Raw genomic sequence first — 19,238 nt, 5'->3', positions numbered from 1 at the left:
GATGAGATGCCGATACGGTAGCCTATAGGGTGGTGGCACCAATCCAGGGAAAGAGGGGTGAGGGAGAACCAGGGACGCGGTCCCTGGCTGGGGAAAAACACGGGCTCGAACACGGTTCGCGCCGGCGGGAGATGATGGGGAAAGGGAAAAAAGTAGCGACGCGGTCGCTACGGGGGAAGGGGGAGGAGCTTGCGCAGCACCCTAGGTAGGCAAAGAGAAAAGTGGGGAGGGTTGATTAGCTGGAAAGAGAAAGAGGCCACAGTAGCGGAAGACAAGGTAGAGGGCTGCACGCGGGCTGCCATAACTTGCGAGTTGAGTGAGCAGGGGAAAGCTGTTTAGGAATAGAGAAAGAGGCCGCAGTAGCGGAAGACAAGGTAGTGGGCTGCACGCGGGCTGCCATAACTTGCGGAGTTGAAAAACTTGTTGCATGAACAGAGGGGGAGACACCGGAGGAACGGAGGTCTGCGCTGCGGCGCTGGTGCTCGGTTGATTGGCTATAGTAGGAGAGGAAAGATAAACTGATTGTTCGAGGAGGCGACGTAGGCCTGCTTTCCTTGCGAAACGAGGGCAATCGATCCTACATCCAACCCTGCTCTAATCAAAGATATGGTCCGCGGAGTAGCTCTCCTTGCAAGCGGAGTGACGCCGATGCTGCAACTTCGGCATATAGAGGCAGACTGCGAATAAGTAACCTGTCTGATTGAAGGAGGCGTGGCAAATTCCGTCATGCTCCTCCCGAACTTCCGTTTGTTACAAACGCCATTTTGTGCAAAAAGGACCACAACCACAACATTACATAATTGTTCTTTAAACCAATTTATTTATTTGTTTAATAACTCTCCCTTATCCTTCACAATCTCTTAATGACGTTGCTCCAAGTACACACATACTGTACACACAAACACACACAGAGCCATGAGCTATTCACACTGGAGCACATGCTTTTGGCAATTAAATTAGCAATAATCACCAAAATCCATTCATTTAAATTAAAAATTTGAAATAGATTTTCTATAAAACATTAGGGAAGCTTTTCTCATAGTGCCCTCCTTCATCTCCTCATCTCCCCGAGGTGCAGATGTCTTTCTACATGACATGCTAGAAACATGTTCACTTACAACAAACTAAACTTCTTAAGGCTTCTATAAACTAGTTTTGTTTTGTCATTAGGTTGCTTCTCTCCTTGTGTGATATCATACAGGATCTACTTACTGAGATCTACTACAGTACTGTATATCTTAAAGGCACATTATCAGTCTCACAGAAACAATGCAAATCTGAAGTACCCTCAGAAAGTCTCACAGTTTAAAGGCACATTATCAGTCTCACAGAAACAATGCAGATCTGAAGTACCCTTGGACAAACACCTCCATCTTACTTATGAAAGAGCTCTCAATAAAGGATTATTGTTTCAGCGCCAGTGTAAATGTCATTGGGAGAGATTGGACGATAAGTTGTGCTGGAGAGTATATAAGAGCACTAAGTGCCCACTTATCATTGTACAGCGGCACCATGGGAAAACTTCTCATTTGCGTTGGTAAGTCACTCTTCACACTGAGACCTCTTAATACAGTGGGGAAAATTGTAACCATTTTTTTTACATATGTAATACTTACTCAATGTGATGTAATACTTACCGTTTCATTTTCAATTCATATATGTTCATAATGGGTTGTCAGTATTTTAAGAGAAAACCAGAGCTTGTTTTGCACAAAATGAATTATACTCTTTGAGGTATAGAAATGTTGAATTTTTTAAGACCTACTCAGCTACATGGTCGCCCACACTATGAGGTCATCCATGTAATAGTACCTGGCAGATTCATAAACTGGTTTCTTGAGAGCTGATATGCTACGCTATATAAATCTACAGATTTGTATTGGCCGAGAATCGCTTACTGTTCCTTTAATGTCATGTGAATACATGTAAATAAACACGTCTGGTCGTTCCTCTTTGCAACAGGACTGGCTCTCCTGCTGCATGCGCAGCTAGGTAAGACTGCTCTCCCAATCAATGTCATAATATAACAATTATTGGACTAATTGATTAGCTGTCAACCAGAACCATCATAATTTAATCACCATATAAAAAAAAATCTTTAGGTTACTACTCTATGACAGTAAACTGATTTTCTTAGGGTGTGGCCCAAATAAGATATTTCATGGCATTATCTTGGGCTTTGGGAAAGATTGATCCACATTTCTCACCACTGACATTTTATAGACCAAACAATTAATTAATCGGACAAATAAATGACAGAGTAATCAACGGTGATAATAATCATTAGTTGCAGCACTAATTGAATCATGGGAGTGATGTTTCTCTTCCTCTCTGTGTGTATTCCAGGATCCTCCTATCTCCTGTCATGTTACTTCACCAACTGGGGTCAGTACAGACCTGGATCTGGGAAGTTCTTACCCTCCAACATCGACCCGTGCCTTTGTGACCACCTGATCTATGCCTTCGCCACCATGGACAACAACCAGATCACGACCACGGCGTGGGATGATGAGAAATTCTATGCCGAGTTCCAGGCTCTCAAGAACCAGTGAGTTTCTGTAGTAAATAGCCTACATTTATGAACACAATTTGCACAATATGTGATAGTTACTGGCTACTATATTATACTCTCAAAAGAAAAGATTAGATAACAAATATAAACTTTGTATCTTAATCGATAAACTGATTAAATAGAAGTGACATCCACCACATTTAGCCTCAATTTATCCTAATCCATGCCAAAGCAGAACTATACATGTAACTGCCCCAAATGTTCGGTTGTATTATATTTGCCCCCTACCCCAAGGTCAGGAGCTCCCTGGTAAGCATGTTCTCCACTGGTTATCGGCTCTTCACCACAGTGTTCTTGTGTTTTTGACTCATCCCACAGGAACATTAACCTGAAGACCCTCCTGGCCATTGGTGGAGCCAACAAAGAAAATATTCCAAAGTTTGTCATTCCAAACCTCTTTAAAGCTCTGTAACTGTAGATGCTGTGCATCAATCAAACAAATGAGAGGCCTCCACTAAGTTTCTTCTTTGTTAGCCACCATCATTTTTTCTCTCTCTCTGCTGGTTTGTCTTTTCTAACATAAGGGAAGGGATTAAGCAAGCAAGGGATTTTTAGTGCTCTTCAGCCAAGTCCAGTGTTTCTTAGGAGCAGGACACTCACTAACCACAAAATATGAAGTCACTGCAGCACATGGGCACATGCCACCTTCTTGAAGAAATACTAACATACCATACCATTGAGTCCATAGTCCCCATTTAATAAACATATCACATACAACTTGCTGTTCTGATTTATTTTTCATCGACCCTATCTCTCTCTCTCTCTCTCCCCTCTGATTTGTTTGTTGTCCTTTTGTGCCCCTCCCTGTCCAGGTTCTCTAATATGGTGGCTACTTCTGCTAACCGTCAGACCTTCATCACCTCCGTGATCAAGTTCCTGCGGCAGTACGGGTTTGACGGTCTAGACATCGACTGGGAGTTCCCTGGCTCCAAGGGCAGCCCTGCCATCGACAAGGAACTCTTCACCACCCTCACTCAGGTGAGACTGCTGGTTATTATGACTGTCACAAAGGGGGTCAGACAAACAGGCTCAGTATGTAGAGGAGTCGTTCAGTTACCTCTTCATCCAGGCTCCTTCTGACCTTGTAGAGGAGTCGTTTAGTCACCTTAAGGTCACTTATTTGATCCAGGCTCCTTCTGACCTTGTAGAGGAGTCATTTGTCACCATAAGGTCACTTATTTGATCCAGGCTCCTTCTGATCTTGTAGAGGAGTTGTTTAGTCACCATAAGATCACTCGTTTGAGCCCGGCTCCTTCTGACCTTGTAAAGGTGTCGTTTAATCACCATAAGGTCACTCCTTTGAATCAGGCTCCTTATGACCTTGTCAAAGTGTCCTTGGGCATGGCATTCTGACTCCCCAACTGATCCTGATAAGCCGGTTGACGCTTTGCATGGTAGCCTTCACCACTGTTATGTGTGAATGTGTGTGTGAATGGACAAACGAAAGCATTAATGTGTAAAGCTTTTTGAGTGCTCAGAGAAGTAAAAAAGCTGTACTTAATGCAGTGTGTCACCTTTTGTTTGTCATGTTGTGCACACAGGAGATGCTGTACGCCTTCGAGGCTGAGGGCGTGAGGACCAGCCGCCCTCGTCTGATGCTGACCGCTGCTGTGTCTGCCAGCAAGAGCACCATTGATGCCGCATACCAGATCCCTCAGCTCGGCCAGTGAGTACTAGCCTGGTATTAAGGTTTTGCACCTACGTCATAATGTCATGTGAGCGTTTGTTTACAACTAGAGTGGTAGGCAAGAATGGTAGGCAAGGAACTTCAGAGAGTGGTAGGCAAGCCTACAACAGTCGGGTTGCATAGGCTACACATAGTTACAAATAGCTTCAAAATTGACATTTTAATATCCAATATTGACCGGGACGCCGACCACTTGTGTAGGCCCTAACAGTTGGTTTTACAATAAGAAGCAAAAAGGCGACGAGCGACCGTTTAGCCTACCTATCCTTGTGGTTGTGGAGGATGATCGTTAGCAGCTGTGAAGTCTTTTATTCTCAAGATGGCCTAATGGTGTAGCCTACTGTCTATGAAGACGTAGGCTAAAATACAACTATCTACAGTCATCCAAAAATGAATTCCCAGAGATAGGCTATGAAGGGAAAAAGTGCAGCATTTTAAACATGGAAAGATTATTTTTACCGGAAAGGCTGAGCTAGCATAACAGCCTAATACAGGCGATGCTGCAATGGATAACTAATAAAAAGTTTCATACAATTAATGAACTTTATCACTCACATTCTGAGTTTTTCTGGGTGGTTATATATCCATGCAGATCGTGTTCGAATAAGCCATCGCTGTTATACTGTATGATATAATATGTTACAGGATTCATGGCTATAACAGTAGGCTACCGTTTTAACGTCTGCTAAGTCTACTGCCTACCAAAACCTGTCGCTGTTCAGTTGAAGTTAAATGATCAAATATTGTTTGATTTTGTGTCAACTTTCAGAAGGAAGACATGTTCCTTTCTGGTCAAATTTCACAGCTTCTAAGAAAGTCTATCGTCTTCGTGTAAACCGAGTTTTGAACAGAGAAAAAAAGTTAGGCTACCATTAGGCTACATGCAGGTTCTCCCATAACGTTATCGATACAGATCAATGCACCAAATCAGGGCGATTTTAGCGAAACAACACCTTTATTGATGCCTGAAATGTTGACATTGCTGAAATACAGAGATGTAGCCTACTGAGAGGCAGCTGCAGACAACGATGTTCAATGGGTTCAACTTGTCCCTTGCCTACCAGCTGGATGTAAACAAAGCTATAGAACCTAGAATACGTCACATGAAAAACGTTAATAGACCGTTTCAAGAGAGTTCCATTATCAGCATCATAGTTGGCCCCACAAGGCTTCCGTTTTAACATTCCATATGTTATCTTAATGCAGAGGAAGTAGATTGGGAACCAAATAGAACGTTCAAGCATTGTTTTTGTTGTTATTGTTGAAAGGGTCTATAACCAGACCCATTTGGGGACTATTTCTAGCCTTTGGGTTAGTTATGAAATCACCTGTCAGATTTCCAGACCCTGTAATCTCAGTGAATTATTTTCACTCATTTTTGGTCAATGACAGCTAAAACCCATACACGTTGTCGTGCTTGCACCCCTACATGGATGATAAGAAATATAAGACTTCAGTTCCTCTTCGCAATGGCCTGAAGTTGGAGACGCTCAAAGTTTGTTTGTTTCATCTCCTTGTCAGGACCCTGGATTACTTCCACATCATGACCTATGCGTTCCATGGTTCCTGGCAGCACTTCACAGGGGAGAACAGTCCCTTGTACAAGGGACCTGCCGACACAGGGACACACATCTACTACAGCATAGTGAGACACACACACACACACACACACACACACAATTCCAGGTCCAGAGAGCACAAATCCCTGCCAGGATTGTAACCATACTCTGATTCAGAACTTTGGTTTTTGTTTAAAGATGAAGTTAGTGAGTAAATGGCCTTTGTGGTTTAGCAGATTTCGGCAGGTGTCTTGGGTTTCTTCTAGGTCAATTCTGCCTGGAATTTCCACACACTTTACCATAACAAAAGCATTATTACAAATGAATAATTGAAGCTTCTCCTTCTTGACAAGCTGATTTTATAGGGACACCTGGCAACATTTTCATGTTAATTAATAATCTTCGTAAGTCGGTATATGGTTAAATGACTCATTACAGGCGAATGAAGACTCTCTCGCCCGCCCCTACTGCCTGTAGGAAGAATATCCCGCTTGCAAGTTCGGTGTATCCTACCCGCGACCTTCAGTCTCACAAAGTCTCAGACATCGCGAGAAGCAAGATCAGTTTACATCCTGCATCCCCAGCACAGAGGCAGGCTAACGAAATCCGGCTAGCGATTGTTGCAAACGTGTGAATAATGGCAGACCCGACGAAGAAGCAGCAAAAACCCTTTACGGAAGATGCAAAGAAAAGGAAAAGAGCTTCAGACCGAGCGAGGGCTCGCACACGTATCGACACATACAGACGCTAGGGGGAGCTTTGAAAAGAAAAAGCACTCAGGCTTGTCTGGTGTCCCTTTAAAAGGTCACAAAGTTTATATGAATAATATATGCCTTTGTATAGTCACTCTAACTCTCCTGTGCTGTGATCAGGACTACGCCATGAACTACTGGAGGAGCCAGGGTGCTCCTGCTGAGAAGCTGCTTGTTGGTTTCCCCACTTATGGACGCACCTTCACACTGGCCAGCGCTTCCAACACCGGTGTTGGTGCCCCTTCTGTTGGACCCGGGCCCGCTGGTACCTACACCAGGGAAGCTGGATTCTGGTCCTACTATGAGGTAGGTTCCTGCTTACTTTTAGATCAACACCATGAAATTTATTTTGCATTTGCCCCAAGTACAAAGGTCCTGTGTTTCTGTGGTCCTGTGCGACAGACGCTAGTACCTATGGGTTTTAAATTAACATGTATTCACTAAGCAGATGCTTTTAATCCAAAGTGATTTACATGTAAATTATATTACAAGGGCCAGTGTCCTCAGAGCAATTTGGGATTAAGTGCCTTGCTAAAGAGCACAACGGTGGAAGCCAGGAAATTAACCCACATTTTTTTCTGGCTACTGCATGCTAGCCCAGCTCCTTAATCACTATGCTACCACCACATGCAAGCCTTGTAGGAGCTGGGTTAGCATGCAGTTGTAGCGTAGTGGTTAAGGAGCTGGGCTAGCATGCAGTGGTAGCGTTGTGGTTAAGGAGCTGGGTTAGGATGCAGTAGTAGTGTAGTGGTTAACCACTACGCTACCACTGCCTGCCAATTTTTAGCATCCTTGCTAGCACTTCCACCTCTCCTCCCCCGAGGTGCAGGACTGAGCTGAACAGTCGACACACAATGCAGGTCACACAGATGTATCTGAAGTCCTTGTTTGGCTCCTGCCATTCTAACGGTCACTGTTGTCTCCCTGCGCAGATCTGCAACTTCCTGATGGAAGGAGCCACTCAGGCCTGGGACACAATCCAGATGGTGCCCTACGCCTACAACAGCCAGCTCACCTGGGTCGGCTATGACAATATCAAGAGCTTCCAGGCTAAGGTAAGGGCAGAAAGCCAGAAGTCAAATAAATAAATAAATAAATTAAATATTTTAACACCAATTTGTGATAGACACAGTTAATGTCATGGAATATACTGTTAATGTTAAGAATTAGAGTAAGATAAAAACCATTAATTCTCTGTGGATTAGCAATGGCAGTGTGGAGATCATATGTCATGGTTTGCCGTGTTAATCAGAGAATGGCAAAGTCCTACAATGAGAAAGATTAATAGCACAATACAGTCAGGGGTGGGCAACTAATTTCCACATGACAAACTGGGACTGTTGAGGAGGGCCGGACCCAAAATACCGAACTCAAGTCTGAACTCAATTCTGTCCAATTCTATTCTGTTCTTGTATAACATTAAGTAAATCATGTTTTGTTTACTACTCGTAAGAACAGATGAAAATGTGAGGGAGACCAAGGAAAAACAGCAATAGGCTATATAATCTATGTCCAGTATTTAATCCTCATTCTCGAAAATGATTTTTTGACATTGACATTTTTTTTTCAGTTTTCAAAGACTGATATAAAAAAGTACTACAATATCTTTATAATTAGGCTAGGCCACGAAAATGTGAAGGAGTCAGTACAACCATAGGCCTGTGCCACCATTTCATCAACACTCAGCAATATTTCATCATTAAATCATTACCATCATAAAATGTGAAGCAGACAATAGGCTGTCATTAGTTAATCAACATGCACAAAGAAAACTGTTTTAAAAATGTAGGCTATGTTTTTGCTTTAACTTTATGCACAAAACTGTGATTGGTCAACTCGCCCTGTGTGTTGAGCCGGCTGCTTCAAGCAACCTGTGGGTAGTAGCATCATACTAGTTCGCTAACATAAGCTTTGCAAATAAACTCAGACATATTTTGGTTACAGTGACGGGGTTATCCGAATGTAAACTCTCTATCTGCCAGTAACGTTTTGAAATTAACACTTCTTATCGCCAACAAACAGCAGGAGTTCGTTCTGACAACCTTTGCGGTGGTGAGCGACGCAGACATAAGAGACATTGGGCTGTATTTTGGGTCACCAGCGCATGGCGTAAAGTTCGTTATTCACCGGCGCGAAGTTGAATTCGTTATTTTGCACAATTATTTTTTAAGCATTGCGCCCAGGGGTGTGGCAATTAACAACCTAGGGAGGGACCTGGCGCATTGTCTAAAAATCGCTATCATACACCACCTAAACCTGGTCAGAAGTCAATGGCGAGTTGTTCATATGCTATTTTAAGAGCGCATGTCAACAGTCATATTGGCAGGTGCACGCACCATCCTTCTATCATTCATGAACGCACACCAGCGCACGTCCATGCAAAGCATTACAAATTGCACGATTACAATGGTAAACATAATTAGAATAAACATATTACGAAATACTGTACATCTCATGATGAGTAGTTATTCACCATCATTTGCAAATTGGTAATGACGGTTAAAAGTGATTAGGGGAGAGGCGAGAGACACGTATGGAGCACAGCTGAAGACGCACTGTCACGAGATATAAGCAACTCCTCTGCAGGATAAATGTTGTTTTATTCAGTCATTTGAGAAACATTAGGGTAAGTGTTGCTTTTTCCAGCCTATGTTTTCGATGGTAACCCATTGTCAGTCAATAGTGAAAGTAACTGCATATAACTGTCTTGTCGTTGACTGACTCCTTGGTGAAGTTAGTTTCACTTTGCCAATGAGTTCAAATAATAGACGAGTGCAAATGCGTGAAGGCTATGCTAGGTTTTAGTAAAGCATGGTTTAAGAATGACTATTCCATACGGTCTCGCAAGCAGCCTCCTTCAAATGCGCCGTTGAATGCCAAAATACCGATGCATTTATTTGACATATCGCGCGTTGCGCCGTTAAAGGGAATGACAGATGTCATTCTCATTGGTTTAAAATGATGTTACGCCCCAAACACACCCATATGACTCATTAAAATACCTAGGAACACCTTGTTACGCCATGCGCTCCACTTTTGAGAACGAAACCCCTCCCAATGTGAACTGGACATCCTACTAAATTTGAATAGACTTTTGACGAGTGACGATGCACTTTAGAATGTCATGATAGGGCCCAAAACTTTGAAAGGTTTACGCCGACTTAAAGGCAACTGCATTGTGTCGACGCAGAAGCACAAATTCTATTCACCAGCACATCAGTGAGGGTGTTTACGTCGTATGCATCCACGCACAAATGTATGGGCGTACAAATAGCAGTCGCTTTCAAAATAAAAACAACGATATTGATTTGCATGCATTATCTCTATGCTAGGCTCTTGACTATTGTTCTTTCACGGACCTTACGCTGGCCGGTCAGGGAAAGCCCACGGGCCGGATGTGGCCCGCGGGCCGTATGTTGCCCATGTATGGTCTAAGGCATAAGTAGCATGGTTTACTGTAATGAGGGTTTGAAAGCCAAACCTTATAAAACCTTGTAAGCTACTAGTACTCAAATCAGATGGCCTGGCAAAAGAAAAATAAGTAAAATATGTGTCTTAACATTTCAGTAAATTACACTATTAACAGAGAGTGTATAAGTGAAGTTTGACTGAATCTGGGTGCGGTTCAGATTGAGTGGCTGAAGAAAAACCAGTTTGGTGGAGCCATGGTGTGGACCTTGGACCTGGATGATTTCAGCGGCACCTTCTGCAGCCAGGGCAAATACCCTCTGATCAACACCCTCAAGAGCGGCCTTGGCATTGGACAGGGTAAGAGTAACCAGCCTGATTAAACTCCATTAAACTAATCAGAGCTAACGTTACCCTAGCTAATCTTCGAACTCATACTGTATACTATACGTGTATAGGGAAATTATGCTTACAGTCTGTGCCATGTATGATAACATTATAGTATTGGAGGGTTTAGCCATATGTTGTTTTTATGTTCTTACATTGTTTGTGTTCATGTTCATACTCATACTCATACTCAAATTTATTACAGTGCAAAATTTTACTGTTTAATCTCTTTAAACTTTAATCAACTATTTTGTAAACAGTGCAGTAAAAATACACATTTAAACATTTCACAGCAGATTTCACATCCTGATCATGCTGTCAAATGATTAAAATTAGAGACACAATCTTGCATAACACAATCTGAATATTGCTAAACATCAATGCTAAACATCAATGTACTATACTGCCTCCTAGTGGGACTTTTTGTTTTGCAGTCATACAGGTATTCACCTTCACCCCCTTTCTATCTCCCTTGCCCCAGACTGCATCAGCAGAAGTGGCAGTTTTATCGGCAGCAGTGGAGATGGCTGTAAAGGTAAAGGTGGTAGCAGCAGTGGAGGAGGAAGTAGCAGCAGTGGAGGAGGAAGTAGCAGCAGTGGAGGAGGAAGTAGCAGCAGTGGAGGAGGAAGTAGCAGCAGTGGAGGAGGAAGTAGCAGCAGTGGAGGAGGAAGTAGCAGCAGTGGAGGAGGAAGTAGCAGCAGTGGAGGAGGAAGTAGCAGCAGTGGTGGAGGAAGCAATGTATTCTGCAAGGGAAAGGCCAGCGGCACGTACCCTGACCCCACCAACAAGAACACGTTCTACCAGTGCGCCGGTGGCATCACCTACATCCAGCACTGCGCTACTGGCCTGGTTTTCGACTCCTCCTGCTCCTGCTGCAACTGGGCATAGAGGAGCCTCCTCCGTCCAAATCCTTCTAGATTATTCCACCATTCTACTTCCGTTTGTAGAACATCAATAAATAAACAACCTTGGACCATATTTCTTATTATTTCTTATTTCATTTTTGTAGGATACATAATATTCTGATTTCAGAAAGGATGTTACAAATATCAAGGAATATTAAAGTCTTCACATTCTGGCCATGCTGTCAACATTGGTCAAAATAATTATAAGACATAATTGTGTAAACAGGAGCACAACCACAGGAGACAAATACACACACACATTTACAAAGAGCATGTCCTACATTACATAATTGCTCTTTATTTCCCTTATCTTTCACAATTTCTTAATAACATTGCCACACACACACACACACACGTAGAGCAACAGTGAGTTGTTCACACCTGAGTCCTTGATTATTTGAGCAATCAACATTGAAATCCATTCATTTTAATTAAACATTTGGGAAGCTTTTCTCAGTTCAGTCTTGTTTCTAGTCCTGTTTGTCTCCTCACCTTGCTGAGGCAACCAGAAGCACACACGACTAACATAACATGTTCCATATCAATATAATCACTTTTAATAAACATAACAAGCTAAACTTCTTGAGGCATTTATAAACTATGTCTTAAACTATGTTGTGTTTTCATACTTGATTGCCTCTCTCATTATGAAATATTATATACAGAGTCTACTTACTGAGATACACTACAGTTTATCAGAGATCAAAGGCACATTATCAGTCTCAAAAAAGAACGCAGAGCTGAAATACCCTTGAACAAACACCTCCATCTTACTAATTAAAGAACAGTTTTCAGCGCCAGTGTAAATGTCCTTGGGAGAGATTGGACGATAAGTTGTGCTGGTCTGAGAGTATATAAGAACACTAAGTGCCCACTTATCATTGTACAGCGGCACCATGGGAAAGCTTCTCATTTGCGTTGGTAAGTAACTCTTCACACTGAGACCTCTTAATACAGTGGGGAAAATTTTCACCATTTATTTACCATTTACTTGATTTTCAATTCATATGTATTCATAGTGGCTTATCTTATTTAAACTTCACTGTATTTCAGCTGAATGGACTTTTAAGATATGAAAACATACACAGAGACTAATCTTTTTTGAATAATTTAGTATACTGAATTGAATTGTATGAGGTACAGACATGTTGCCATTTTTACACCTACAGTATTCATTTATATGTTGGCACATACTATGAGATCATCTATATAAAAGCACCTAATCATAAGGTGGTTTCTTGGGAGCCAATATGCTACGCTATGCAAATTTATATATTTGTGTATTGGCTGTATTTTGGCTTATAATAATAGCATACTATTCCTTTAAAGCAAGACCAAAGATTTTTTGTACCTTAAAATAATGTTTCCAAAATCGTTTCAGTGGTTCACCAACTCATAACAGGGTGAACGGCACTTCTGCATTCGCTTTGCGACCCTCTATCGGCTAACTACACTATGCAAGTTTGCCAGATCGGATGGCGGATCTGTAGTTAGATGGAATGAGACGTAAGAAACTACACATTTGACTTGCTTCTGATGTCGCAATACATCTTACTTTCATAAAATCATGCAACATACTCTACCTTGTCTGTGGACATCGTTATTTGCAAAGCCGGTGCTGGAAAAACAAGTAGCGTGCGTGCGAGGAAAAGTGCTTTGGTGTTGCTTTAAATGTCTTTTATGTTGGAGTATGTTGGAGTATTATAGATGACTATGAAGTCATCTATATAATAGCCCCTACAAAATCATAAGGTGGTTTCTTGAGAGTCAATATGCTATAAGAATACATACGAATATACAAAGCCAAAACTATTTTGAATAATTCAGTATACTGAATTGAATTGATAACAATAACTGAATTGTACTCTCTGAGGTATAGAAATATTCCATTTTTTTACACTTCTCAGCTATATGTTGGCCCACACTATGAGGTCATCCATGTAATAATACCTGGCAGATTCATAAACTGGTTTCTTGAGAGCTGCTACGCTATATAAATATAAAGATTTGTGTACTGGCTAAGAATCACTTACTGTTCCTTTAATGTCATGTGAATATATGTAAAAAAAAAAACACGTCTGATGTTTCTTCTCTGCAACAGGGCTGGCTCTCCTGCTGCATGCGCAGCTAGGTAAGACCGCTCTCCCAACTCATGCCATAAGCCCTTGTAAATCTCTATCAGTTCATGTGTTGAGTCCAGAGCTGCAATGACTATTTGATTACTTGATTAGCTGTCAACTAATAAATGGATCATAACCACCATATTTTAATTACCATATTTGAACTTTAGAAATTTAGGAAACAAACCTTAAAGTTATAATTCCAGCTTCTTAAATTAGAATATTTTCTGGTTTATTTAGGCAACTCCTCAATTACAGCAAACTGAATATCTTCGTGTGCGGACAAAATAAGATATTTGATGGGTTTTATGAAACACTGCTCTGCATTTCTCATTATTGTCTGACATTTTGTAGACCAAACAATTACTTAATCAGAAAAATAAGTGACAGAGTAATCAACGGTGATAATAATCATTAGTTGCAGCACTAATTGAATCCTGGGAGTGACGTTTCTCTTCCTCTCTGTGTGTATCCCAGGATCCTCCTATCTCCTGTCATGTTACTTCACCAACTGGGGTCAGTACAGACCTGGAGCTGGGAAGTTCTTACCCTCCAACATCGACCCGTGCCTTTGTGACCATCTGATCTATGCCTTCGCCACCATGGACAACAACCAGATCAAGAGCACCGAGTGGGACGATGAGAAATTCTATGCCGAGATCCAGGCCCTCAAGAACCAGTGAGTATCTGTAGTAAAGAGCCCAAACTTATGAACACAATATTCACCTATATGTGATAGTTACTGGCTACTATATTTTCAAGTCTTAAAAGATAAGATTAGATCCAACCACAAATACAACCTTTATTTAGAGAAAATAGAATAAACTGATGAAATAAAAGAGCCCCCTGGTCAGCATGTTCTCCACTGGTTATCTGCTCTTCACTTCCACACTGTGTTCTTGGTTCATCCCACAGGAACAAGAACCTGAAGACCCTCCTGGCCATTGGTGGAGCTAACAAAGAAACCGCTTCAAGGTCTATAATCACAATCCTGTATGACGTCTATAACTGCAGATACTGTTAATCAACCAAAGATATGAGAAGAAACCTTCACCAAGTTTCTTCTTTGCTAGATACCATCAGTTTTTTCTCTCTTTCTCTAATCTTTCTGTTCCCCTCCCTGTGCAGGTTCTCTGCTATGGTAGCAACTTCTGCTAACCGTCAGACCTTCATCAGCTCCGTGATCAAGTTCCTGAGGCAGTACGGGTTTGACGGTCTAGACATCGACTGGGAGTTCCCTGGCACCAAGGGCAGCCCTGCCATCGACAAGACTCTCTTCACCACCCTTACCCAGGTGAGAACTGCTGGTCATTATCACAGTCACCGAGGGAGACACACTGACTCAAGATGGACAGGAGTCATTCAGCCACTGATTCACATTAAGGCCAGGCTCCTTCTGACGTTGTGTCCTTTAGCATGACACTAACCCTCCCACTACTCCCGCTGTGCAGGTTGATACCTTGCATGGCAGTCTTCACCATTGATAGGTGTGAATGTGTGTACTGTGTGAATGTGTGAACTGTGTGTGATTGGGAAAAGTTGTGAGACAATAGTATGTAAAGCTCTTTGAAGACTCACAGTTGTAGAAAGAGAAAAGCTGTACTTAGAAAAATAGAAAAATGAATAGAAATGCAGTGTGTCACCTTTTGTCTGTCATGTTGTGCACACAGGAGATGCTGTACGCCTTTGAGGCTGAGGGCGTGAGCAACAGCCGCCCTCGCCTGATGCTGACCGCTGCCGTGTCCGCCGGCAAGAGCACCATTGATGCCGCATACCAGATCCCTCAGCTCGGCAAGTGAGTTCTAGCCTGGTATAACCAGACCCATTCGGAGACTGTTTCCAGCCATTGCATCCTACTGGGTGTAGAAACCACTTGACTTTTTAAACGATTGGTATGTTCCACCTACCTAGAATATTTGGTATGGGATTACTACTTCCTACTTGGCCACTAATAGAAGCTGATAATATTAACGTTTTCCCAAACCCTGCTGGCTACAATGGTGTTATCATTGATGAATACATTTGGGTTCATCTTTAAATGTATATGTCTGATTGGTCCACCCTAATAAGTGGTGGACCACAGCTTAATGCAAAGCGGATTTCCAGACTGTAACCTCAGTGATTTTTTTTTCACCGCTTTTGGTCGATGACACCTGTCATCTGTCGAAAACCTATACACATAAAACTAACATTCTTGTAGCCCTACAAGGATGATAAAACTTCAGCTTCTCTTCGCAATTGCCTTCCCTGAGGTTGGAAAGGCCCAAAGCTTTTGTGAAGTCACTTGTCATTCATTCAGCTAAAGCCAGAGTTTCATATCGTTGTCAGGATCCTGGATTACTTCCACGTCATGACCTATGCGTTCCATGGTTCCTGGCAGCACTTCACAGGGGAGAACAGTCCCTTGTACAAGGGACCTGCCGACACAGGGGAACACATCTACTACAGCATAGTGAGACACACACACACACACGCACACACACACACACACACACACACACACACACACACACACACACACACAATTCCAGGTCCAGAGAATACAAATCCCTGCCAGAATTTGAACCATCCACTGATCCAGATACACACGAGTGCATTGTTTTGTTTTTTAAAGTTAAAGTTAGTTTAACTTTAAGTTAGTAGGTAGTAAATGGTCTTTGCCCTGTAGCAGACATCAGCATAAAGAAGGCATCTTTAAGAACTAATAAATTGGAGCTTCTCCTCCTTAAAAGCTGTTTGAAAAAAAATCTCAAAGTTTATATGAATAATATTTGCCTGTGTATAGTCACTCTAACTCTCCTGTGCTGTGATCAGGACTACGCCATGAACTACTGGAGGAGCCAGGGTGCTCCTGCTGAGAAGCTGCTTGTTGGTTTCCCCACTTATGGACGCACCTTCACACTGGCCAGCGCTTCCAACACTGGTGTTGGTGCCCCTTCTGTTGGACCCGGGCCCGCTGGTACCTACACCAGGGAAGCTGGATTCTGGTCCTACTATGAGGTGGGTACAAATGTCCTGTCTTTCTCTGTGCCAGTGTAACTGTACCCAACGAGAACAGTAGTTATGTAGTTAAGCATGTTAACCTCGCTTGCAACGCAGGATACACCTACAAGTGTATTTGAAGTCCTTGTTGGCGTTCGTTTTAGCTTCTGCTACTCTGACAGTCACTGTTGTTTCCCTGCAAGCGCAGATCTGCAGCTTCTTGAAGGGAGGAGCCATTCAAGCCTGGGATGCCGTCCAGATGGTTCCCTACGCCTACAACAGCCAGCTCGCCTGGGTCGGCTATGACAATATCAAGAGCTTCCAGGCCAAGGTAAGGGCTAACCAGAAGTAAAATTCATTACAAGCATGTCAATGTCAAGGAATATAATGTTAATGTTAAGAAGAGTAAAAAACCCATGAGTTCTCAGGTGGCCAAGTAAATGACCTTGCACCTGCCCAGATAGCAAGCACACATTGGCCCAAGGTTGGTATTGGTTGGCAGTGTCAGAGGTGGAATTTTCAACGGTGAAACAATGTCACACCACCGTCAGCCCCTCAAGCAATTGTGTATCGAATGTTGGTTTATAGGCTAGTCATGTTCGGCGACAAAGCCAACCCAGATAGCAAGCACACCTTGGCCGAACGTTGGTATTCGTTGGCAGTGTGGGATGTGGAATTTCAACGGTTATAACTATAGGTTCAATAGGTTATGTATAAGCTATAGGTTATAGGTTGCCATGTTTCAATGATAAAGATAATCAGCAAGTGGTAACACTCCGCCATGGGTCTGATATGTAGGCTGATGTTTTTGCAGATTGTTGAATGATTTTCTATTGAAATCTCAACGTCACAACCGTGTTACCTCACCAGCCAAAATGGCGTTGGCCCAAAGTCAGTACACATCATGCCAACGGCTGCTATGCCGTTGGCCCAAAGTCAGTACACATCATGCCAACGGCTGCTATGCCATTGGACCAACATGGGGCCAACGTGTGCTTGCTATATGGGTGGACTCAGGTCAGATGACGTGGCGAAGAAACATAAGTTAAAAAGCATTTCAACAGTTTCAACATTTTACATAGTTTACCGTATTAACAGAGAGTGCATACTATGACTGAAGTTTGACTGAATCTGGGTGCGGTTCAGATTGAGTGGCTGAAGAAAAACCAGTTTGGTGGAGCCATGGTGTGGACCTTGGACCTGGATGACTTCAGCGGCACCTTCTGCAGCCAGGGCAAATACCCCCTGATCAGTACCCTCAAGAGCGGCCTTGGCATTGGACAGGGTAAGAGTAACCAGCCTAATTAAACTCCATTACTATTGTTAGCCTAGCTCGTCTTCGAACGCATACTACATGCATAGGGAAATTATGCTAACAGTGAGTGTAGTGCTAACAGTGTAGCATTGGAGGCTTCGCCCATTTGGAAGGGGTTGCCCTCAGTCACTGACTGGGAGGGAGACATTACAAAAACAGATGACTTCACATATTTAGGACTACATTTTATGATTTCCATGGAAGCAACATCCTCCACTAATATTTACATTTCATTTCTAAATAGCCTCGTTTCTAAAAAATCCTCCTGCTCAACAGGGGCACAACCACATACAGTAACAGTTCAGAGATATAAAACAGAAACACTCTGCTGTCACACTCTCTGACTGCTAATCATTTCATGGAAAATCATGGACGTGTCCTACAGTATACAACATAATTGTTCATCAAAAACCATTTGAATGGCTCCACAGCGCCCCCTTTCCCTCCATAACCTCTTAACAAGATTTCTCCACAAGCATGTCTCGCAATGTCACCATTGAAACAGAATGTGACCATTCCTAAACATTATTGCTAATCAATAATGCTAAACATTAATGCGCTATACTACCTACTACAAGAGGTATTCATTTCACCTTGCTTTCTCTCTCTCCCTGGACCACAGACTGCCCTCAGAAAGACCAACCTCATGGCGGCAGCAGCACAAATGGAGGCAGCAGTGGAGGTGGCAGCAGCAGCAGTGGAGGTAGCAGTAGTGGTGGTAGCAGTAGTGGAGGTAGCAGCAGCAGTGGTGGAGGTAGCAGTAGCAGTAGTGGAGGTAGCAGTAGCAGTAGTGGAGGAGGTAGCAGTAGTGGAGGTAGCAGCAGTGGAGGTAGCAGTAGCAGTAGTGGAGGAGGTAGCAGTAGTGGAGGTAGCAGTAGTGGTGGTAGCAGCAGTAGTGGAGGTAGCAGTAGTGGAGGTAGCAGTAGTGGTGGTAGCAGTAGTGGAGGTAGCAGCAGTAGTGGAGGTAGCAGTAGTGGAGGTAGCAGTAGTGGTGGTAGCAGTAGTGGAGGTAGCAGTAGCAGTGGAGGTAGCAGTAGTGGATTCTGCATTGGCAAGGCCAGCGGAATTTACCCCGACCCCACCAACAGGAACGCTTTCTATGAGTGCGCTAATAGCTTGACCTACATGTTGAACTGCCCTGCCAGCCTGGTGTTTGACCCAGCCTGCCTCTGCTGCAACTGGGCATAGACCAGACTATCTGACGCCCTCTACAGCAAGGATGGCCATTTTGTTTCCCCCCTAGAGAGCCATACTAACTGTGATGAAGTAATCCGAGGGGCAAGGGCCACACATTGGACGATCGAATAAAACCAACACAAAATGCATTGTGCTGGATGTTAAATGACATGAAGGTAGCCTATAGATACATGACAGATTAGCCTACTTTATAGCATGCAATACTTGCATTCGGAGGCCTGCTTTTTTTTCTTTACAGTTTTATGCCTATCAAATGTCTACTTTCTTAAAACAATCAAGTCAGTGTCAACTTTAACTTCACCCTGCATCTTGTCATTTCATTATTATTATTATGATTTCGTTATAATTTGCATT

The 19,238-nt window shown here is 42.8% G+C and overlaps 2 protein-coding genes across 2 annotated transcripts; both read left to right on the top strand.

The window, feature by feature from the left end:
- The first annotated feature begins 1,512 nt into the window (after positions 1 to 1,512).
- LOC143103684 (acidic mammalian chitinase-like) lies at positions 1,513 to 11,253 on the top strand. The gene is given in 11 exon segments (XM_076267467.1): positions 1,513 to 1,537; positions 1,963 to 1,992; positions 2,347 to 2,548; positions 2,891 to 2,950; positions 3,385 to 3,550; positions 4,114 to 4,238; positions 5,781 to 5,904; positions 6,691 to 6,876; positions 7,503 to 7,625; positions 10,200 to 10,387; positions 10,998 to 11,253. Coding segments are annotated over 11 exon segments (1,485 nt in total).
- A 913-nt stretch (positions 11,254 to 12,166) lies between these two features.
- Positions 12,167 to 18,980, top strand: LOC143104758 (acidic mammalian chitinase-like). Its single transcript, XM_076269037.1, has 11 exons — positions 12,167 to 12,191; positions 13,372 to 13,401; positions 13,868 to 14,069; positions 14,306 to 14,365; positions 14,519 to 14,684; positions 15,061 to 15,185; positions 15,719 to 15,842; positions 16,205 to 16,390; positions 16,581 to 16,703; positions 17,519 to 17,657; positions 18,589 to 18,980. The coding sequence occupies exons 1-11, from the start codon at positions 12,167 to 12,169 to the stop codon at positions 18,873 to 18,875; spliced, it is 1,467 nt and encodes a 488-aa protein (XP_076125152.1). The 3' UTR covers positions 18,876 to 18,980.
- Positions 18,981 to 19,238: the final 258 nt, after the last annotated feature.

The sequence above is a fragment of the Alosa pseudoharengus genome, unplaced genomic scaffold, assembly GCF_046254945.1.
Source record: "Alosa pseudoharengus isolate Yale_2024_CS ecotype anadromous, Long Island Sound unplaced genomic scaffold, YU_APseudo_1.1 YU_APseudo_1.1_scf_5, whole genome shotgun sequence".
NCBI classification, from domain to species: domain Eukaryota; kingdom Metazoa; phylum Chordata; class Actinopteri; order Clupeiformes; family Clupeidae; genus Alosa; species Alosa pseudoharengus.
This window is presented reverse-complemented; position numbering and strand designations above follow the sequence as displayed.